General features: G+C 37.1%; 6 protein-coding genes across 12 annotated transcripts; 3 read left to right on the top strand and 3 right to left on the bottom strand.

Moving 5' to 3' along the window:
• Positions 1-1,310: 1,310 nt before the first annotated feature.
• LOC109859435 (caseinolytic peptidase B protein homolog) lies at positions 1,311-4,754 on the bottom strand. 2 transcript variants are annotated; one of them, XM_020437707.1, is made up of 10 exons: positions 4,295-4,754; positions 4,138-4,190; positions 3,818-4,007; positions 3,451-3,701; positions 3,270-3,360; positions 2,959-3,166; positions 2,681-2,813; positions 2,367-2,579; positions 1,982-2,279; positions 1,311-1,848 (listed from the first exon to the last, which is right to left on the bottom strand). In XM_020437707.1, the coding sequence occupies exons 1-10, from the start codon at positions 4,647-4,649 to the stop codon at positions 1,697-1,699; spliced, it is 1,944 nt and encodes a 647-aa protein (XP_020293296.1). In that variant the 5' UTR covers positions 4,650-4,754; the 3' UTR covers positions 1,311-1,696. The 2 variants fall into 2 exon arrangements, with proteins under 2 accessions (XP_020293296.1, XP_020293306.1); XM_020437717.1 differs by having other exon boundaries at positions 3,463-3,701.
• A 398-nt stretch (positions 4,755-5,152) lies between these two features.
• Positions 5,153-6,702, top strand: LOC109859731 (splicing regulator RBM11). Its single transcript, XM_020438268.1, has 2 exons — positions 5,153-5,445; positions 5,676-6,702. Exons 1-2 carry the CDS (start codon positions 5,359-5,361, stop codon positions 6,276-6,278), a joined length of 690 nt encoding a protein of 229 aa, XP_020293857.1. The 5' UTR covers positions 5,153-5,358; the 3' UTR covers positions 6,279-6,702.
• An 84-nt stretch (positions 6,703-6,786) lies between these two features.
• Positions 6,787-11,116, bottom strand: LOC109859839 (glucose dehydrogenase [FAD, quinone]-like). 3 transcript variants are annotated; one of them, XM_020438458.1, is made up of 12 exons: positions 11,047-11,116; positions 10,272-10,533; positions 9,956-10,155; positions 9,725-9,836; positions 9,511-9,645; positions 9,316-9,431; positions 9,068-9,238; positions 8,476-8,629; positions 8,069-8,229; positions 7,788-7,965; positions 7,505-7,709; positions 6,787-7,251 (listed from the first exon to the last, which is right to left on the bottom strand). In XM_020438458.1, exons 2-12 carry the CDS (start codon positions 10,414-10,416, stop codon positions 7,041-7,043), a joined length of 1,788 nt encoding a protein of 595 aa, XP_020294047.1. In that variant the 5' UTR covers positions 10,417-10,533; positions 11,047-11,116; the 3' UTR covers positions 6,787-7,040. The 3 variants fall into 3 exon arrangements, with proteins under 3 accessions (XP_020294047.1, XP_020294039.1, XP_020294032.1); XM_020438450.1 differs by lacking the exon at positions 11,047-11,116 and adding an exon at positions 10,912-10,988; XM_020438443.1 differs by lacking the exon at positions 11,047-11,116 and adding an exon at positions 10,578-10,896 and having other exon boundaries at positions 10,272-10,462.
• Positions 11,117-11,208: 92 nt separating this feature from the next.
• LOC109859853 lies at positions 11,209-15,090 on the top strand. 3 transcript variants are annotated; one of them, XM_020438484.1, is made up of 8 exons: positions 11,209-11,488; positions 11,606-12,013; positions 12,246-12,433; positions 12,523-12,596; positions 12,681-12,792; positions 12,877-12,939; positions 13,027-13,181; positions 13,340-15,090. In XM_020438484.1, the coding sequence occupies exons 1-8, from the start codon at positions 11,233-11,235 to the stop codon at positions 13,470-13,472; spliced, it is 1,389 nt and encodes a 462-aa protein (XP_020294073.1). In that variant the 5' UTR covers positions 11,209-11,232; the 3' UTR covers positions 13,473-15,090. The 3 variants fall into 3 exon arrangements, with proteins under 3 accessions (XP_020294073.1, XP_020294062.1, XP_020294084.1); XM_020438473.1 differs by having other exon boundaries at positions 11,606-12,148; positions 13,340-15,087; XM_020438495.1 differs by lacking the exon at positions 13,340-15,090 and having other exon boundaries at positions 11,606-12,148; positions 13,031-13,138.
• An 84-nt stretch (positions 15,091-15,174) lies between these two features.
• On the bottom strand, positions 15,175-17,477 carry LOC109859564. The gene is made up of 3 exons (XM_020437922.1): positions 16,923-17,477; positions 16,613-16,827; positions 15,175-16,483 (listed from the first exon to the last, which is right to left on the bottom strand). Exons 1-3 carry the CDS (start codon positions 17,289-17,291, stop codon positions 15,346-15,348), a joined length of 1,722 nt encoding a protein of 573 aa, XP_020293511.1. The 5' UTR covers positions 17,292-17,477; the 3' UTR covers positions 15,175-15,345.
• A 370-nt stretch (positions 17,478-17,847) lies between these two features.
• LOC109860105 lies at positions 17,848-22,141 on the top strand. Of its 2 annotated transcripts, none has more exons than XM_020438974.1 (3): positions 17,848-17,941; positions 18,275-20,056; positions 20,210-22,141. In XM_020438974.1, the coding sequence occupies exons 2-3, from the start codon at positions 18,632-18,634 to the stop codon at positions 21,743-21,745; spliced, it is 2,961 nt and encodes a 986-aa protein (XP_020294563.1). In that variant the 5' UTR covers positions 17,848-17,941; positions 18,275-18,631; the 3' UTR covers positions 21,746-22,141. The 2 variants fall into 2 exon arrangements, with proteins under 2 accessions (XP_020294563.1, XP_020294566.1); XM_020438977.1 differs by having other exon boundaries at positions 17,877-17,936.
• The last annotated feature ends 131 nt before the right edge of the window (positions 22,142-22,272 follow it).

Below are 22,272 nucleotides of genomic sequence, written 5' to 3'. Positions count from 1 at the left end.
TTTCTGCTAAGTTCGCTTCAAAACTGACCAATCATGGTAGCGCTGGACGCGCGGCGATTGGCGCGCCACACGCCCTGGAATATTCTGGAAACCCGCGAAATTGCCCGATTTCGCAAACGACACTTGCGGATATTTTCTCGAAAATTCGCGGACATTGTCCCGAATTGTTGCCACGTTCGTATAAAACGACAAACAATTCGTTGTTTCATTAAAAATTAGTTTTTGTCAAACTGTTATATCGTTCATTCGCGAGAAAATGAATTCGATCCAGTTTGAATGTGAATAGCGGATGCGGAATTTTGTGACGCGTTGCACAACACATGCAAATAATAACTCGGACAATCGAGCGGCCGGTGCTCGAGAGATCCGAGGGATTTTGCAATTAGTATTTTCTTCTCTTTTTCCCGGTAAATTGCAAAAGTGCGTAAAGGTCTACCCAGCACAGGGATGACTTTTGAACATTCTGATAAAAGATACTGCTTGCGTATGGGAATAATCGAAAAATATCTCCTATCGCATTTCTCATATACTTCCTCGTATAATTCCAACAATATTCTAAGAAATAGCAAATAAACGCCTAAAATTATTCTCAGGATATTTGGTATTTCTTAGAACCACATATCCTAAACTCATCTCATTCATGTCCGAGGTAATTTACTACATATGTGTTCAGGATCGTCTTAAAAATAAATTTCCTGAGAATATCCTGAACATGTTTTGTAATACGTGTTGTAAATTGTTCGAGAATATTTTTTATAAAACATATTCCAAGTCGTCCTGAGGATATAATGACAAGAACAAACGGTAAAAAGAGAGTTTTGCATAAAGTTGAAGTGTTAATTGATTTTCTTTTTCATTACATACGCGCACTAAAACTTAGTTTTTTTATTGAAAAAATTACTGCATACGCGTGTATTTAAACTGTCTAATAAAAGTGGAAGTTTTGTGCGCATGCGTAAATCAAGATTTCCGCAGAGAAAACGCGTTATGCGCGGCAAAAACAATGTAGCCAATCAAAGGAGTATGTTCCAAAAATCTTACCTTGGTAACCGAAAATTATAGTACACGTGACGCAAAATATAGCATTTTAGTAACCAAAGTAGGATTTTGGAACGTACCCCAGCAATTTGCTCTTATGGAAAAACAGTATTTTGGCTGCGTTCAGCAGAACTCAGCGATTAGCAATTGTTGCTTCATTGGCATATACTTTCATACGTCGAATCATAGATTTACAGGAAGAGATTAATCACAGGCGATAAACGTGCTCTGTGATGAGAGCCATAAAGTCCAGTGTTCAGTATAGATTGGGATGACATTTCGATCAAATTTTATTAATGATCATCTTCAGTAACTGTGTACACATTCTACCAATTTGGACCAGGCTCTTTGGTTCTTTTTCTTTTTAAAGTATTTTAAATTAAAAGTATATACATTTTCGTACGTGTTACGTACTAACTACTTATTAGTCGATAGTTTGAGAATGTTCTCTTTTGTGTGTGCGTGTATGTGTATGTTTGCATAAAGTTTACATAAAGAATTTATATACGTTTGTCTGCGTACATGAAATGTAAGGATGTTATAGATAAAACTCTTATAACATTCGAATACTTTTCGTACTTCACAAAACAGAAGTCTAACTCCACTTTCGCAAAATATATAAATTAACACTTGACAATTTTATATACCTATTCCTTAGTTAAAATAAAAATGTTGAACTAACATTTTTCGTAACAGTGTCTGTTTCCAGAATATCGACAAAGTTTCTTGAATTTTTCTGCCGAACAGAGAGGATAATACTTGCACCATTGTCATGCCATTTGACTTTTAACAGCACACAACATTCTTTACCTGTAAAAACATTATCGTTTAAAAAAAGATACGATACAAAATTTAGACTTAGAGAAGGGGATAAAAATGTTTTTCATTTTCATTCATTCTCGCAAGCGAATACTCTATTTTATCATATAGAAAAATTTAGTACCAATTTGTCCTCGTTCATGAGCTGCTGCTAATTGGTTGACAACACGTCTTTCTACTTCGTATTTTATAGAACGAGCACCGTAATGAGCATCATAACCATCCGCCAATACCGACATAACTTCTCTGTCCCACTTCAGCTCAATCATGTGTCTTTCTTTTGCGCGCAAAGCCCATGATTCAAGTTCTCGAGCAACTAATCTAATTAGCTCTGCTCGAGAAAAGGGTAGAAAGTACACAATTTCATTTATTCTTCCCAAAAATTCGTCTCTACGAAAATGAGCTTTCAATATCGGACGTACCTACGAGACATTCGTTGTAGAGCTCATAATCAAACATATGTAAAACCTATTTTTTTTTTTTTTTTTTTTCAATTTTATTTTACATACCACTTGATCCTTGAAGTTACGAGATATCTCGATACGTTCCGGTTCTTGATCGTCAGAAGATTGTTTGTCTAATCTGTGACTTAATAATCTCTCAGCTTCCGCTCTGAGTTGCATTGCATGTTCCGCAATGACTTCGCTTCCTAAATTTGACGTCATTATAAAAATAGCCTTTTTACATTCAATTGTTTTCCCTTTGCCATCAGTCAATCTTCCCTTGAGAATAAAAATAAAAAAAAATAAAAAAAAAATAAAAATCATTGCATGATACAAACCTATAAAGATAATCAAACGATCTACAGAAAAAAAACAGATACCTCGTCGAAAAGTTGTAGCAAAACAGTTAAGACATCGGGATGAGCTTTATCAACTTCATCGAATAGTACAACAGCCGAAGGACATTTTCTTAAACGTTTTGTCAGTTGTCCACCATCATCATGTCCTACATATCTAAAAATCATAAGTTTCATAATTAACGGTACAAAATAATAAAAACTTTCAACATCATTGCGCTCTTGTGTGTTTTTACATTTGAAAAATACTTGCAAGCTGAAATTACAAGATAATAATATAAATATAAATTTTATTCACACACCCCGGTGGTGCTCCAATTAATTTCGCAACCTCATGTTTCTCCTGATATTCAGACATATCGAGCCGGATGAAAGTGTCCGCTTTATTTTTATGAATATAAGCAGCTAGTTGCTTGGCTAATTCTGTTTTACCGATGCCCGATGAACCCAAGAAAAGAAATACTAGTGGATGTTCGTCATCTATCCAACCATTTTCTTTCCTCCTAATAGCTAGCAATATTAAATAATGTATTAAATGTTTACAAAACATTTTTGCTAAAACAAAGAATAAAAGAAAAATATTATTTCATTGCAAAAATATAAATTTTCTTACTAGAAGCAACAATAGAAATTGGTCCCTCTTGTCCTACAATGTGTTGTTTCAAACGTTGCTCCAATGGAAATCTCCTACGTTCCTCTGCTTCCTAAGAATATAAATTTGTTTGTACACTGTGATATAATTGTTTTTTTTCGTATATAAAGTTATGCACAAGAAAGTTAATTCTAATGCATACTTTTTCTCTTACTAGTTCATCATATTTTATAGCATGTTTAATGAGCATTTCCTTGATTTTTCCTTCTTTTGCATACTCAACCGCTCGATGTCCTGCTTCGTTTTCCACAGTTGGATTTGCACCTCCGTCTAACAATGTCTGTACACATATTTCTGAATCAGCTAAAACAGCATAATGCAATGCGGTAAAACCTTGAAAAGTAGCTTTATTGTTTAATATTTCGGAAAACTCTTCTTCTCTCTTCATTAGAACTAAAACAAAATCACAATCAGTTGAGACTGCAGTTACATAATCAATTTCTGTAAAAAAAAAAAAAAAAAAAAATTATTCATGCATCTTTGTATCTTAATATTTATGAAAAATATACCATCCAAAGAATGTAAGCCCTTTTCTATAGCGGTCCTGTGCACGTTCACAAATCTATCTTCTGCATTCACATCAGCACCACTCTCCAACAAAATTTTAATAACATCAGGTTTTTGATTTATAGCAGCAGTATGTAAAGCTGTCCAACCTAATGGATGTCTGACATTCACATCAATGCCATCTGCTATAGCCTTAAAAAAAAAAAAAAAGATATTGAGCTGTTAAATATAGACATAATTTGTTATTATACATTTTTGGATTAATACTATACATCTCTGTGTATTAGATAAATTATATTTTGCACGTTATAAAAAAACTTACTTTTCTCAGTTCTGAAATATTACCATACTGAGCAGCACGGAAGAATCTTTTTTCTAAAAAAACAAAAAAAGTCCCAATTGTGTTTATTCAATCTTTCACATACATCTTTTACAAAAATATTTATGTATTGTATGTATTATAATTGAAATATATATACCTTTAAAATTTTGAGCGTCACAAAGAGCCACTACAAGACCAAGACCGCTTAAAAGAAATCCAAGATACTTGTATTGTCTTCTTTTAGATCTACTGTCACAATTCCTGTATTTTTCTGTCACAGTCGTCGAAAGCGTTACAGAATATTTTGAAAATATTCTGTCCAAGCATTTGTACATCGGATAAATCCGAGATGTCAATTGCAAGGAACATTGGGTATAACTTCTCAAACAGTTGCGGCATACCGCATCGTTGAACCGATCATCGACTTTACATTGCAATCGACTCAATAATACTTCTGACGATTTAGTATTTTTTAATAAAGAACATAATTTCGAAACGTATAATCGTGACATTTTTTAATTCATCGAGTTTGACGGTAGAAAAATAACAGAACCCCAAGTTTTCACCTCGATATAACTTCCGGGTTTCGGCTGCTGTTCTTGCCGGAAAAGAACACCATAATATGGGTTCTGCTCGGAACAACTCCGAGCAGCTTCCGAGAAACAAAATGAACAATGCTAATGGGTGCGTTCAGACAACTCAACGGTTGCACAACGGTTGAGAGATAATTCACTTCTGATTGGATCAGACTTTTGGAACCTCAACAGATTTTGAAGAATAATCCTATCATAAGTGATGATCTCTCAACCGTTGAGTTGTCTGAACGCGCACCCTTTATTCTACATTTAACGATAAATAAAGATAATACGATGCTTCGAAGCATTTGTAGTGAGATTTTGACCGCACTTCGTGGCTGCGTTCGGGGAACACGTTATTCTATCTTTGTTTTACATCTAATGAGCAATAAGGATAGAATGATGCAACAGATAGCGCGCTTCCCGAACGCACCCAATAGTCAAAAGGTACATAAAACCAAATGGTGTAAGATAACAAAATGGTGTAAGATAATATTATCCATTACAGAAGTTTTAATCTTATGGCTGAACGTTATAAAAAAGAAGTAAGCGTACAGAAAGGTCGATGGTAATTCTCTAGGCATAGTAAGAGATATATTCATAAGTAAGACGTATAAAAAAAGAAAGTAGCACAGTTTTGTTGACAATGATGGACGAGGACGCACGTACGTTATATTGTGGAAATCTAAGTGACAAAGTGTCCGAGGATGTTCTTTATGAGTTGTTTCTACAAGTTAGTATTCTAGTTTCTTCTAGAATTGATTTCACATATATATGTTTACGTATACATAAATCTGATGCGCAATATTGTTCTTGATCGTATGTTATGTATTACATTGCATAATATAAACTAAATATTTACATGAGATAAATCTCTGTTTATTTAAATAAATAATATATAATATATATTGAGTAAACTTGTTAAATGTAAGATTTAGTGCATACAATTTTGTGCTATATTAGGGAGGCCCTGTACAAAAAATTTCCATTCCTAAGGATCGCGACGGCAAGCCAAGATCATACGCATTTATCACATACAAACACTTCCATTCTGTGAAATATGCCTTACAACTGTTTGAAGATACAATGTTGTATAATCGTCCACTTAATATGAGATTAAGGAATAATGAGGAGTCACACCAACAAGCAGAACAATCTCTGAAATCCATTCGCAATATGAATCAAGTGTTGGAACTAGGTCAGCAAATGACCTTAGGAAATTATTTGCCACAGAGCAACAATGACATATTGGGTACAAATGGTTTGCACAATACCTCAACATATCCTAAGCACTTTGACATGAATTGTAGCAATAATGATAAAAGTAGGAACTATCCTTATCAAAGAACTAAGGATAAGAATCATGAGAGAAACAGAAATAAAGACAGAAGTAGGAAGCACGAGAACAAAGATAGAAATAGGGATAGGGATAGAAATAGAGAACACAATTTGAATGATAGCAGAAATGACAAGTTGCACTATAATCGAGAAAGCAATTACGCCCGATACAGATCCAATGGTTATTCCCATCATAATGAGAATAGAAAAAGATGGACGTATCATTGACACTAATTAACAATCATCTTGTATTTATCAGTCAGATTTTTACTATATTTAATTTTGACTGATTTTTAAACTTTGTAATTTTTATCTATTTTTTTTTTATGCTCGCTATCTATAACAAAAATGCATATTGGCAATTACATTTTGTTATCACAATTGTGATTCTTGATATAAATTGAATATTACATATTTATACGTGAGTTAGGTAGTATTTGAGTTACAACTTCTGCATCTAGGACACGTCAACGCGCATGCAGAGGAACGATGCGATATCTAGTTATTTTTTTGTGCTTCTTCAAAAGGCAAAAATGTTGATTGGCTACCGCATCATTTCTTGTGACGCGTTGACGCGTTCTGTGTGTGTGAGTCATTAGAGTTAGCAAACAAAAAATTAAATAAGTGGGAGCATTGTGTGTACATATGTATGTGTGTGTATGTGTATGTATATAATATACACGCAAAATTAAATTTTCAGAAAAGAAAGTGTGTAAAAACAAATTTGTGTAAAAACATTTTCAGAAAAAAATTGTTAAAAAAAAAAAAAAAAAAAAAAAATTATCTCTCACCATTTAACGTTACCATCAATGGTAAATTTGTATTTAAGAAACAAGATAAAACTTTTTTTTCCTTGTATTATTACCATTATATATACATCAGTTAATACACCATATCAACTAGGATGAATTTTTATGTGCATTGCTATACATATATATCAATAGAGATAAACTGTTGTAAGCTTTATTTTGCATACTTACATTTGATATTTCATATACTGACACAAATGTTAAATACATAACACATTCTGTATGATTTGTATCGCCTTTGTAAGTTCTGATTTACTTTTGCCTTTCGTTTGTACTTAAACATAATAGCAGCTTTTTGCGCTAATGCAATTACAGCCGCGTTAATATTTCCACTGGGCAACGACGGAAGAACTGACGAATCCACAACATACAAATTTTTCATATTATAAACTCTAAAAATAGAACGTAATACATGTACATATTAAGAGTATTAGATATATGTACATATATGAGTGTGTGTGTGTGTATATATATAGAATACTCTCACTTTTTCTCTCTATTCAATTAAATAAAAATAAAAGACCTATATTTCCCTATCGAATTTGTTGGCTTTTCAGTGTTAACACCAAACTTGTGTAGTTCATCGAATTTAGGTCACTTTTTTTTTTGTCTAGTTTTATAAATGTATAGTGTGATAATAATTACTTGAAGGATGCGTCGACGACATTATCCATACGGCATGTACCAGCTGGATGATAAGACGTCAGAGTTAAATGTTGCACGTAACATCTCCAATAATCTCTAGTATCAAATACATGGTTTTTACAACCGGGAAAAGGTTTTTTATTGAGAGATACGCCATTGGTTCTCATAACGCTTGTGTTTAAAAGTTCCTTCATAAAGTACAAGCCTAAATTTTATTATATTAATTAATTATACGAAGCATTTATTATGTAGATTCTATTGTGTAGATACATGTTCTACTTGCCTTCTACAAGTGTGTCGATGTCATCCTTATTCGACAAATATTTCGGGTCGATTAATGGTTTATCTGCAGGATCGTTACTCCGCAGTTGTATTTCTCCGTTGCTCTTTGGGTGTAACAAAACGGGCGCAATTGTCACTGTATTTTCGTATGAAAGGGAAGCAAAATACTCATTATATACCTAGAGTAAAACATTTCGAAAAAAATATTTTAACATTTTCTAATTTTTTACTTTAATAGTTTCATTGTTGCGTTTTACTTCATACAATATACATAAAATTTACCTCATCAGAAATACCTATCGTATTTTTAAGAATGAAGCCATGATCTTCTGACGCACCAAGAGGTAAAACCATCAACTGTAAGTCAGGTGGTGCAGATTTATTTGTATGTAAAGCGCTATAGAAGCTTCCCAATACCTCAATTCCTGCTGATGTCCACGGCCCTAATTAAAACATTTTAAAGTATATGAGATACAAAATAAAATATGACATGAAAAAAAAAATATAAAATAAAATAGGATACCACAGATGTATTTATGTATTAAACTTTCTGATGAATTTTGATTACGCTAATTTTTGTTTATAACATTTTAAAAATAGGATAAAACACAACAAAGAAAGCTTGACAAATGCATCTGTGCGCATCTTTCCATTTTACCGAGTTGAAAAAAATTAACGTATCGTTTCACCTTCTCCAAAAAGAAAATAATTGATTGCCGATATAGGATTTAAGATGTCGAAGAGATTCAATCCGAGACTTGTGTTGAGTACAACCAAATCAAGGCCGGTTAGTACGTGATCCACCAAAAATTGACCAACTGGTAAGTCATTAATCACACTAATCTAGATGTAATGATGGTTGCGATTACATAAGTAAACAATATATAATTAAAATACATATAATTGTAATTTAATACTGTAATTAAATATATATAAAGAATGAATCATTATATATATCATCATATATATATCAATCATTATATATATATATAAGGTGTCCCAGAATTGGTGTGACATCTCTCGTAGGCAGGTAGAAGGAATTAAGAAAGAGGCGGCATTTTCCGCACAACATCCTGCGAACGGCTCTTATGACCGGATTTATATTTCTCAGTTTTAAATATATATAAATTTTAATTTAAAACTAATATAAATAATATTTAATTTTTACACGATTATATATTTAGAGACACAAAAGTTACTCTATCCTCAATAAATTTCGATCTCACAGCAGTAATCTCCACTTGGGACAAAAGTATTGTCTATTTATAGTTGTGCACTTACATTGAGATCCTCCAAATGCTTTCTGGGTCCAATTCCAGATAACATCAACAACTTTGGACTCTCAACTGCGCCTGCGCTTAGTATAACTCCTTCCTTCGCTATTGCTGTATATTTATTGCCAAATCTAACAAATTCGATTCCTTCAGCTTTTTTATCCAGATTTACTAATATCTTCAATTGTTATATTTTGTGTTATTGTCTGTTACAACACATACATGCCGAGACAAAGAAATATTAGAGATACTTACTTTGTCAGCACGTGCGTGAGTAAGTACAACGAGAGTAGGATTGTATTTATGATTTAGTACTTGGTCTGAACTCCACCTCTTGCCGTTCTCCATTGTCAACTGAGCCTTCATGAAGCCTAAATATCATAACAGACAATGTTAAAAGATTATCCAAATACATAATGTACTTGAAAATATAAGATATGAAACAGATACCTGTAGCCATTTGTGAGTTCAAATTAGTTACATTGTGATTTAATTCTTTTATTGCTTCCAAAATTATATCAGCAAACTCAGAATTCCATCTTAGGTCACTGATGCTCACTGTCTTATCAGTTTTTGCAGTGAATTCTAAAATCATTTGAGTGAAAAAAAATTTAAACATAAGTGAAAAATTTATGTATATCTGAAGTAGTGCAATTTTATATACCAGTAAAATTTGGAAACCATGTTTCATAGTCCAGCCAATGTCCCAGCACATAAGCCATATAATTTAAACGGCTTGTTCCACCAAGAAGTTTTCCTTTGGGCCATCTGCTTTGCTACAAAAATCTTTGTGACAAAATACTGGATAATTCAAAACTGGTAAGAAGATAAAAACCTAAGATATATACATATATATACAGTTTTAGATATAAACATGCCAGTATGTTGTACTTACATTATTGATTAAGGATTTACACGCGTGCTCTTGAGGAACAGTGAGATATTGCCAGTCGTAAACAGACTTTTGAATCATTGGTGTCAGAAGTGGTATATCAAGGAAATATGGTGCAGTACCACCTGCTTCTAACAATAATATACTGTGATTATCTTCTGCTACACGAGACGCTAAAAGTGAACCAGCAGTGCCAGCGCCAACTAAACAAAAAAAAAAAAATAATCAAATTTATACATAGGCAATCAAATTACAAGCCAATCTTTCAATTCTTCCAGATTCTAATCTAATTCTCCTAATTATTAGGTGCACAACTTACCAACGATGTAATCGTATTGTTGCATATCTTTGACATCGTCAAAAAACCATTGAAAATACGTATCTATAATATATGCAAAATGAAGATACAAGACAAAGACCGTGCTGATGATCATGCATAATATTGGTTTCACAAAAATAAACATTTTGTAGATTTCTTTGCTCTCATCGGGTTCTCTATTCTTTCCTCTCCTGACAATATAAGAATATAAGAAGATCTATCACAGCAACTCTCGAGATAATCGAGATCATAACTGCAGCGCCTGCATCAAAGAGACACTTCAAAGCATTTGTAGCGCTATATTACCCGCAAAAGTGACCAATCGTAATATTGATCGAGTAGCAACATTTATCAATTTTAATGACAATTGCTCTGTACTGATGGTTCAATCTCATTTAATCTTTGGAGAACCGGTCTAGCCTAACGGCTCTGAATCTGTACGATAATACTTGATACGAGACGTTTATATATACGTGTACAAGTTTTGAATACTATGGCTGCAGAACTTTATTTTTATATATATACGAGATTTCAAGGAAAACACGCCGGCTCTCTAAAGGTTAAGCCAGCGATGCTTTTTTGTGCTCGCTGGATTGTTTGCGCGTTCCTACACGCTTGGTGTAACACAAGCTTTACATACATATATTGACTGTCATACGGTAGTAAACGCATCTAACGCATGTATTTGTAGCGCATATGTATACGCGTATAGCTGCGGCCATCTTTCTTAAGAAGAAATAAACGAAATAAACGTTCGAGGATAAGCCAACCTTACCTCACCTGACGATGATCAACTGTGATCAACGGTGGTCACCAGTATTCACGTATTCGCAGGTGCAATAGTGTAAGTAACCAGTGACAGACGTCAAACAAAACGCGTTTTTCCATATATCTTCGTCCTTGGCGAGGTTGCCATCGTCACCAGCGGCGAATGAGTCGAACGTAGAGTCGGAAGAAAATCATGGCGAGTCGGAAAACAAACGACGAGTCGTGTCGTCAATCGTCCCTGCCAAAACGCCACTTGTGGCCCTCGTCCGATGATGAGGAAAAGACGGAATCCGTCGCTTGTTGCGGTTCGTCGTGCAGACATCCTCCGACGCCAACGGACAACGCCGTCCTCTTGTCTTCTTGTTCGTCATCCGACGAAGAAAAATTGACCAGCTCTCATTCCCGGCACCCGTGCAATCGGCGGCTCAGAAAACCCAAGCAGGCAACAGGTTACAAAATTCATTCTATTATCGCATGTTATGTTTATTGCCATTTGTTATGTGTATTGTTGTACATTTTTTTACATTGCCGCAAATGTGATTGACAACTCCGCAATTCTCAATTAGATTTGGACGCGTTGCATCGTGACAATAATTCCTTCAGTTTCAAGGACTTTTTGAAGAACGGCATGCAACAAACAAATTATCACAATACAGGGGCTAGGCCCAAAGTTTACTCATCCCCTGTGTCAAATACAAACAACGACAGGGACAGTATCAGCGGAAACATTTATTCCAATCGCAATCCGACAGAGCTGCCAGATTTTGTGCAAGATCATCTGGTCATAGAGCAGTGTTATCTGAATCAAGAGACTGCTCAGCCTATATTGCCCGATGTGGATAATCTACCCGACTTTGCATTGAATAGTATGGAACAGAGAAGAAAAACAAGAAAAAGACAGTCCAGAATGCAGAATGAAATCAAGGGAAATAACTCCGATTTGTGTGACAAGCTGAGATCAGTCGACCTAACCGGTACGCTGAATCAGGATTTGTCGCACAGAGACAATACCATATCGAATATATCACATTTGAATCACTTGGATTTGCCTACATTTGAGAATAGACTCGATGAAGCCGGGGCTATTCTTACTCCTCCTGAGAGCAGAGGTTTTTTGAAAATCTTCCATTGTCACATTTGTATTATATTATTTCTACTAAGATTTCTACTGTTTGCACCGACTAACGGGAATGAATATTCTTGCAGGATTTCCATTCGACTTACCATTACCTGTTTCTCAATCCAATTCCAATACAAATGCGCAGAACGGTCTTCCAGGAAGTGACACAAGTGTGCACAAATCTCTACCGGACTTTTTAAACGACGGTCCTATACATAATAAATCTACAGATCCGGAACCTATCGCGAACATGACGGAGTCCGCGGAGAGAAGGGTAAGATTGTCGCGATTCCGAAGCGATTTAAAACAAATGAGAAATTAAGAGACATATTAAAAAAAAAAAAACCTAATCATATGTTGCAGCTTTTACTTGAAAATGAAAGGTTACGTTATCAATTGGATGTAGCCAGGAGAGAAATTAATGAAAAAACGGAAAAGTAATTACAAATTGTCAAAACCACATGTTTGCGTTACATTGCTCCGATTATTTGCATCATCGACATGTAATGTGTTAATTGCAGAATTCGTTCGCTAGAAGCGGAACTGCTGTCTAAAAGGGAAATTGTGCACGAAGAAACGGCGAATCTGGAAAAAGCAATGGAAGAAGTCGAGGATAACTTGAAACAAAGTACTGTAAGTACGAAAAAACACAACAAATTTTATCTCTCAGTAAAAAATACAATATGCCAGTTTTATTGTTTTTTTTTTTTTTTGCAGAAGCGAGCGGCCAATGCCGAGTGTACTGTTATGTCATTAAAGAAAAAGATAAAGACTTTAACGGTTAGTATCTTGTACATATGAATTAAATTAGAGCGATAGGATATGAAGAAAAAAACTAATATATTGATCATGACTCAATTAATTCAGACAGAAATATCTTTGCTACGACTAGAAAACATAGAACTTAGAGCTACTATGGAAGTGGCTGACCAGAGAGAGATAAACGCTAATATGAATCGCACAGTCAGAAGACTCGCTCGCGATTTATTTGCAGCAGCATCGTCGGCCGAGGTGTCTCTCAGGTGAAGAGTTTACTTAATAATTTACTAACACGCCCTCAAGTTTTTTTTGGAAATATTCAAAGTGTTAATCCGCATTGTGGACTCTACAAAGATGCGCACAACTTATCCGAACTTATTGTCGCGCCTTGTACTTATATTTTGTTATTAACTTTTTACAGACAATTGATGTCTGGCGTGGACAATCTGAGAGTCCTTGCATCGACCCTCGAAAACGTAGACAGGATAGAAGACTGGACCAAAGACTTTTTACTCGATTCCGACGAGGACAATGCTGCTGGTCCTGCAGTATAATGAAGCTTATATATATATATATATATACATACATACATATTTTTTTCTCTCTTTCTCTTTCTCCTTCCCCTACACACACACATACGCCAAAAATATGCAACTTTTCTCGATTAGAGATATAATTTCCAGTAGTGCAATTGTGTATCTCCGGGAAGAAGAAATAGCGATCCTCTCTTCTCTCTCCCTCTGCACACCTTAAGGTCACAAATTATCTTTGATTAAAAAACAAAGATATTATCAGAGTCTTAGACACTTTTGCAATAATAAAAATTTTGTTAGTTACATAGTTAGTTACATTTAACAACAACTTGATTTATCTGCTTTGCGAGAAAAACTGATAAATTAATTGTTAAAAAAATATATTTGTGAACAAGTGAACGTGCATTATCATTAACGTATTTACACGTGGAGATATAAGAGTTAATTTGTGTGTGTGTGTGTGTACATATATATATCATAAATCTATTTATAGCGAGGAAAGTTGTCTCACATATGTTGTAAACGTGTATGTGTGTGTGTGTGACCTCAAAATCAATTTGCGAAATTCGCACATATATATCCGTCTATGCAATCAAATTAATATCGATCCATATAACAGTCTATTTTTCCAGAAATTTCCCCGAGAACATAAAAAAAAGTAATCGATAATCAATTGATGATGCATGTTTTTTTTCTTTTCTTTTCTTTTTTTTTTAAATCAAAGCGCACAAATGGCAAAAGAGTTAAATGTCTGCGGACTCTGTCGCGTGATTTCGCAAAGTTTGGCAGACGTAAAGAATGATTGCTCGCGTTGATTACCCAACACACGATGTAGGTCAGAATTATATTTTTTGACAAGGAAGAGATCCAGGATCTGTACAGCGTGTATACATAAGGCTTTAAAATAGATTTACAAAACACAACACAACACACAGATATATATATATATATATACATATATATATTTAATCCGATGTCCGTGAATTTTCTCTCTACAAATTTTTTAATTTAACTTATAGATCACGTCAATGTATGAAAATATGTGTACACAAGGTATATCGAAAAAAAAAACAATTATCTCCTTTTATCTTTTGAACTGAAAATTTGTAAAAAAAAAAAAAAAAAAGGATTGCCTAAGATCCAGGATGGAGCGAATAAAAAGCACTCTCAAGAGTCGAATGGCTGACACCAAGTGTATCTGACACCCTAAACTCATTAAATCTGTCATCTGTCGACTTTTGCAATAACAAACAAAGATATTTTCAGTTAAGACGAGAGAGTCCAAATCAACAAGATCTAAAAAACAATCTCTGAGCAACGATAAAAAAAATAAACCTCGTTTAAGTCTCTTTCTCTCTCTCTCTCTGTCTCTTTAAAGACACCTCCTTTTTCTAAAAACAAACTATATACACTTGTACTAATGTACAATTTTTTTTGAACGTCCCATTTGCAAATACACTGATCATATTCATCGAAGTTGGTTATATTGGAACATCAACAGGAAGATATGCATTACATTTTTTATATACATATATAATGTGAATATCTCGATATATAATAAATAGTCTAGCGCTATTTTCGAGATGAAATTAAAAATTTATTTGTGAATTATTTCATAAATTATAGAAGTCATTTTTGTTAGAGAACGGCTGTCGCGGAGCCATTAACAAAACATGTTTATATATATATATATGTATATATATATAAATAAACGTGTTTTGTCATTGGCTCCGCGACAGCCGTTCTAACAAAAATGACTTCTATGTATATATGTATATATATAATATATAATATATAATAAATATATATGTAGTAAAAAAAAACAAAAATTAAATGCCAAAACAAGGAAGGTAAACAACAAGTCAATCACAGTACATGGACCAGGTTTCGCCTGTTAAAATTCTTCGAAAATACTGAGTAAATCAGTTTGCGTCTCGGTGTGATTCGTTTGTGTGTTCATCCAGGATTTACACGTCACCATGGGAATGTTACAATCATTGTTGCAGATCAGAGACTTGGTTTGCGTTTCGGTGGAGACCGCGATGTCGTGCGACCAAGCGGTCTGAGTTTGTATGTCGGTCAGACCGAGATCGGAAGACAGAATCTCGTTGCAGGTCTGTGTGCACGTGTTGCTATACAATTCCTCCATGTTGTCTAAATTGTCTGTGGTTTGCGTCTCTATAGTCGAGCTCAGAGCGAACGATCTCGACAACGATTCGGAATAAAAGTACGAGGGCGAGAACGCTTGTTCGGTTTGCGTTTCTATGCTGCTGAATCTGTCGTCGAACGTTTTGCTTGCGGTCAGTATCGGATCTGCCTGAGACATGCCGTCTGTCGAGGTGAAAGAATAACCTTCGACCGCGGATGTGTCCTCGACGTACGGAAGCGTCATCAGAGCGACCGAGCTTTTCGGCACGCATTGTATCAAAGGATTATGACTGTGCTCGTAGAGCGTTTCGAATTCCGTTTGCGTAACGTTGTCGTTAAACGCTTCAAATATATCCTTCTCAGGTAGTGTCTGGGTGCTCGACGTGTTCTTGTCCTCCCAAAAATCTTGCAAACCCACGTCGTGTCGGAGCGGCAACGGACTGGTCGAGAACAAATTGGCCGACGTGAAATTGTTGTTGAGATTTACGTCTTCCGTGAGCAACGTGTGTTTCGATTGTTTCGACAGCTCGTCTCTCTTTTCCGTCGCGCATTTCGTACGTTGCGTTTTCGACGGTCCTTCGATCACTTGCAACGTTTGCGTTTCCATCGATTTTCCACAAGTCTTTTCTTTAAGAGAATTGTTGGTCTGGGTCTGCTTCGATATTCGACGTTTCGAATTGCAATTGAGCTTCAACAGCTTCAACGGCTTCTTGTTCTTTCTGTAATCGTCCGTCTGCACGCCAATGTCAGACGTGCTCTTTGGCGCGGAATTAACGTGTTCGTTGTTTTTTGCGGATTTGTTCAAATTATTGGGCAATATCGTGACGGGTTTATTCAGAATTCCGGTTGACAGGACGAGCTTCATCGTTTTGCAGTTAGTACGTCTGCATAAAGATCACGAGTCATTTCAAAACAATCATGTGTAAACTTAAAAGAATAATTTGGTGAAACTTTTTTTGTGGTGATCACTTAATACAACAATTATTCTGTGTGTGCGATGACAAAAAATATACCTCAAGTAATTCTTATATTTTTCTGTTATAGTGTGCAGAGATCGTTTCGCGTGTGTGAGCAACGCCTCGTAAGTGTTGTAAGACTTCGAGCAGGAACATGTGAATTTTGTGCCGCAGATTCTCATGTGCGCCTCCTTGGCGGACGCCGTGGAGAAACTTTTGTCATTGCAACAATCGCATTTGTAATTTTTCTCGGCGTGCACTTTCAAATAATGCTGGAAAACAAAAAATTTTACTTCAGCAGTTCGACAAAATGTTGTCGCAAACTAGAGGTACGTTAAGATCTCCGTCCGTTTTATGTTAAACACACCTGCTTAAGATACTTCATGGTGTTGAAATATCTCTGCGAGTTTAGAGCGTAGACGCACGACTGCATCGGACAGTGATAGCGCACATTCTCCTTCGCGATTTTGTCCAACTTTTTGTTCTGATGTACCTTGAGATCGTGAAGCCGATAGCGCGGCTCGTTGCTGAAGACGAGACCGCATTGCTCGCATTTGACGTTGTTGGTTATCACGCTCAGCTCTTCCGGCGACGGACAAATTGTTTTTTCACAACGCATCGAACTGTCCTTCGCCAGCAGTTTCTTCGGCATCTGAGCTTGTTCTCGACTCAATGTTGTGTGTGTATTGTGTGAATTTTTTTTTTTGTTTTCACCGAGTTCGAGAGCAATTCCCATATAAGTTTAAGTAACTCTACCGCAGGAGCACGCCATTATGGTGTTTTATATTCTGCGCCATTGTGTTCAACGATGACAGTCTGGCCAACCACGTGGGTTTTGGTTACGTCAAATTTTTGTATCGACGCTTTGTTTGCCGATTAGACCGATACGATTGGGTCAATTTTAGGCGATTTTTGGCGATCGTATGGTACATATACCAAACTGTACCAAACTATAGTTTGAGTGACTTCAAATTATAGTTTGGTACACTTTGGTATATGTACTATACGATCGCCAAAAATCGCCTTTTGTAAGACCGTCGTTGCGATCTTTTTGTTATTGGCCGATGTGTTCGGCTTGAACACAATTGCCAAGTTACATCTTGGCTGCGTTCCGTTTTTCACGCGCGCGTTTTTATTATCCATAGTACACGTCACGTGTAATATAGACAAAAATGCGCGCGTATGCGTGCGAAACGGAACACACATCTCTCTCTTGTCAACACTCGACAGTGTTGATCAGTTGATTCTTAAAAAGTAAACACCCAATCACATTCGACTTGTTGACAAAAACCAGAGCTCTTGTTCCGCTCTTGAAACGCAGCCGCCATTGCGGATCCGACTTTACGGCATCCGACGAACGTTTCGTCGTCAATTCAAAGTGGTACCGTACGTTTGTGACAATCAGTTATAATAACCGCATTTGCAAATAATCGTTTGACAAAAATTTCCATGCTTTTTTTGTTATCAATAAAAAAGAAATACGCGGGCGCACGGGTACGCGTACTTCTTCTATTCGCGATCGCGAGCAAGCGAAGAAAGAATGATCTTTCGATCGCGTTGTTATATCGCCCGCTAACTGGTCTCTCTCTCTGATCGGACAAAACTCCACTTTATTGATCCGATATATCGTATTCCACTAGCAGGCTCTGTCTGTTTTTTCTCGGTCCATCTGTCTGACACAACGGCATTAAATGGTAAAAGGTTATGTTGGTTTTGCAGGCTCGCATCGTCGTATGTGATCGTCGGATACATCCGCGTACCGCGTGAGTACGCGCTGTGAGATCAGAGGAGAGAAACTCTGATTTGACACGTGTGTGCGTGCGAGCTGAACACGCGTGTACGATAATACCTAGCGCCGAAAATCACAGATCCCGCACCTGTACAACGCGTGACGAGAAAATGGGACACATCGCTCTCCAACAAGAATTACACGCGCCGCGGAACGCAGTTTTGCGGATTCCTGGAGCAAAGCTTCATACACGAAAATAGAAAAATAATGATCCGTCGAATGTTCCTCTCATTCAGCTTCTTCAACGTGAAACTTTTCTACAGTGCTGATTACCGGTCGGATCACCAATGTTTTCGAAAAGAATTGCCACCACCACCAGAACGGCAGATCATCCCTCCAGCCCGTTTGTTGGACTCTACGGATCCAGATGGCGAAATGTCTTACGTGGCAGCTTTTACAATCAGGGTTCAGTCTCGTCCGAGACAGAGGAGGATGACGAAAAGGACAAAAGAATCAGAAAAAATGAGAATTGGCATCAAACAAGCAGTGGCAAGAGTTCTGACATCGAGACAATAGCCGATCTTGATAAATGGATCAAGACAAGCGGCACAGAACCTCCGGTATCATCAAATATAGATCTAGACACAACCAAAGTATTGGAAGGTATGGATCGTTATTTAGAAGAAGAAGATCTTGGACATAGCTGTTTTTTCAACAAAGATCCATATGGTCTGTCGATTGACATTGATTTGGCTGATACCAAGAAGCATGATCTGTCAACGGGATATGATTCTTTATTGCAGGATCTGTCGCAAAGCGAAAATCGGCTTCTGGAACCGCCTTGCGAAAAAGTTGTCGATGAATTTATGCTGCCAGAATTTCATTTGGATCATTTGGATCCGCTGACAGCACTTTCCTCCGACGACATGATAGTAGCTGGCGAGATTCTGCCGTCCACAAGCAGTCAGTCAACAATTAACGTAGAGAATCAAGATATTGAGGAAAATGCTTCAAAAACAGAGATTCTGGAAGACAATTCCGAAAAATCAACAACAAAGATAAATATTGAAAATGCGAACAAGATGGAAATTACCTTGAATCAACAAAAAATTATGGATCAGTCTTCGGGAAGTTCTTCAGAACTCTTTGTCGAAGCTTTAGAATCAGTCAAAGAAGACTCATCAAATTTTATGACAAATTCTGTACAAGTAGACAGTCAAGATATTATAATAGAGCAATTAAAGTCCAAGACCAGAATAAAATTTGAACCGCGTATCATTAAAAAACATCGGCAGGTGAAGGAGAAACTGGAGAAAAAGTTAGACAAGCCTATCAATGGTGGGAATGTTGACGCCACGGATTCGCAGGACAATGTGATGACAGTGGTTGCCATATCGACTGACAAAATCTCCAACATGACGCAGATAGTCATCAATAATGGCACGCAGAAGAAGATAATTCAGAGCAAAACCTCGGAGTTAATTAAAGCAACCGGCAATTTCCCAAATCTACCTAAAATAGATACTTCTACAGCAGCTTGGAATGGTACTGTTGAACACGGTACTGATAATGTTCCGACCAATCAGTATGAAATTGTCATATCCAATGCACTGGAGGAACTGGGTATCACAGACGATAGCTTGCAACCTGTACGCATCACCGAGCACGACAAGGTGTGGCTTTGTCCCCGAGATGGTTGCAACAGGCAGTTCGGCAGATTATACACTTTGAAAGGTCATTTGTTAGCTCACTATGGAGTTAGACCATTTAAGGTGTGTTGAAAAATATTTATGCTTCTTCTCTGCACTTTCTTCTTCTCTTTCTTCTTCTGTAAAATCTATTTTTACATCAAATCAAGTTTTTTTTTTAAATCCTACTTTCACGAATTATTGCAACAATCATCTTTCATCTGTGACATTTTTCAGTGCGACTTCGAAGAATGCGGTTGGGCTTTTTATTCCGAATTCAAGCTGAAAAGACACAAGGAGACACATCTGAAACGCAAGGATCATGTGTGCGAGGTCTGCAACCGTCGCTTCACTACCGTCTACAATCTATGGAGCCACGAGAAGTTGCACAGTCGTCCGAATCGAATCGTTTGCCAGGTGCCGGAATGCGGAGAGAAGTTTCAGACCAAGCGAGCATTGGAGCTGCATATGAAGTCGCATGATCAACGTCACGCGCCCTATGTGTGCCAGCATGAAGGTTGCGGCAAGCGTTACTACAGCAGCAACGCGTTGACCTCGCATCAGCGTTCTCACAGCTACAAAGAGGTGGACATCAAATGCTCGTGGCCGGGTTGCGGCAAGGTTTTCGACAAACCGTGTCGTCTAAAGGCCCACATACGCTCTCATACCGGGTGCAAACCATATCACTGCACGTTTCACGGCTGCATGTGGTCGTTCTCGTCGTCCAGCAAGCTCAAACGTCACCAGAAAAAACACACTAACGAACGCAAGTTCGTATGCGACACGCCGGGTTGCGGCAAAGCTTTCATGCGCTCGGAGCATTTGAAGGAGCACCGACTTACGCACACGGAAGGTCGTTACTTTCAGTGTTTCGTGTGTGACGCCCGTTTTTCCGCCAAAAGCAGTCTGTATGTGCACATTAAAAAGCATCAGCAAACAGCCAAAACGGACTTGAATATGATTGGCAATAACACAACAACGGGATGTACCACCAGTGGTTTAAAACGCGCTAGAACGAAAGAGTCACATGGTTCGCAAGTAAAATCGAGTGTCAAGACAAAAGCAAAGTCCAAGAATGTGATAAACGTCCCGAAGAACGTCGCGACGGAGAACGTTGTCGAAAAGCTGAATGTGACCCCCGATAACGCGACTTTTGAGAACCAAGATCAACTGAAGTGGTTTCATCGTTGTCCGATAGAAATGTGCGGGCATTTGAGCGCAACCGAAACAAATCTGCGCGAGCACATGTTGAAAGCGCACGATATATTGGATGACGATTCGTTGAACAACTCGCCGCCGAACGCGGGCATAGACTACATTCTTTACACGGTGCATTCTTCACCGAGCTCACCCGCAGCCGTTACAGAGGAGCAGATGGTTATGGTATCCCCGTGCAACGCCGTGATTCTCGGCACCTCGTCGGATTGTTGCTTGCCGGAACCAGAACCGCCACCCTTCAACAACTTAATGAAGAACGTGGAACCGCTTCGAGCCGAGAAACAAATTCACAAAGATACCGTGCTAATTAAGAAGGACCAGAGGTCGGCAAGAACAGATCTAACGTATTCGGACTGGTCCAAGTTGAAGAAAACAGGTGCGGTGGTGGACTCGCTGGCGGACTCGTCGGATGTTGTGTTAGATGCGTCTAGTGACATGAGCGAGGGCCTACTGCTCACGGAGGAACTGCCATCGATGTATTATCAGGACGACGCTGTGGGAACGGAGTACCAGGTGTTGTTGCTGGACTCGAATCCGCTCGAAAGTACTGGGTAGTACTCGCGAAGTCTCGAATAGGCTTGTTTGTTTCTGTGACGTACACGAGTGACGAAATAACTTCGATTCTCGCGAATGACTTTCGCCAATTTGACAAACTTTCAAAGAATAGAAAGAGCATTCTGAACATGTGAGTGATAATTACTTAAGTATATAGCTTGAAAAAAAAAAACAAAAAAAAAAAACAAAAAAACAAAAAGAAGTAACACTCTTCTCTTTGAACAGAAAGAGATGCGACAATTCTTGTTACATTAAAAACACACGTAGCTTTTTTAAAAATTAGTAATTCTAATACAAACTGTGATTTATAAAATATTCAGGCCGCGATATTCGTTTGTACCCGTTTGCGGCCCGTAATCGCTTTAAATTGTTATTTTATTAATAAACCGTTGATATTTTTTCATAAAAATCAAATGTGTATTTTATTGCTATCCGAATTATATAATATATCCGCGCGTTTCCAAATTGCTTTCAAGTAATTCAGAAAAAAATCCCTCTTTATTCCAGCGCATGTGTCTTGCTATGTC

The sequence above is a fragment of the Pseudomyrmex gracilis genome, unplaced genomic scaffold, assembly GCF_002006095.1.
Source record: "Pseudomyrmex gracilis isolate BER0280 unplaced genomic scaffold, ASM200609v1 scaffold_7, whole genome shotgun sequence".
In the NCBI taxonomy this organism is placed as follows: Eukaryota; Metazoa; Arthropoda; class Insecta; order Hymenoptera; family Formicidae; genus Pseudomyrmex; species Pseudomyrmex gracilis.
The sequence above is the reverse complement of the archived record's forward strand: the minus strand, read 5'-3'. Positions and strand labels throughout refer to the sequence as shown.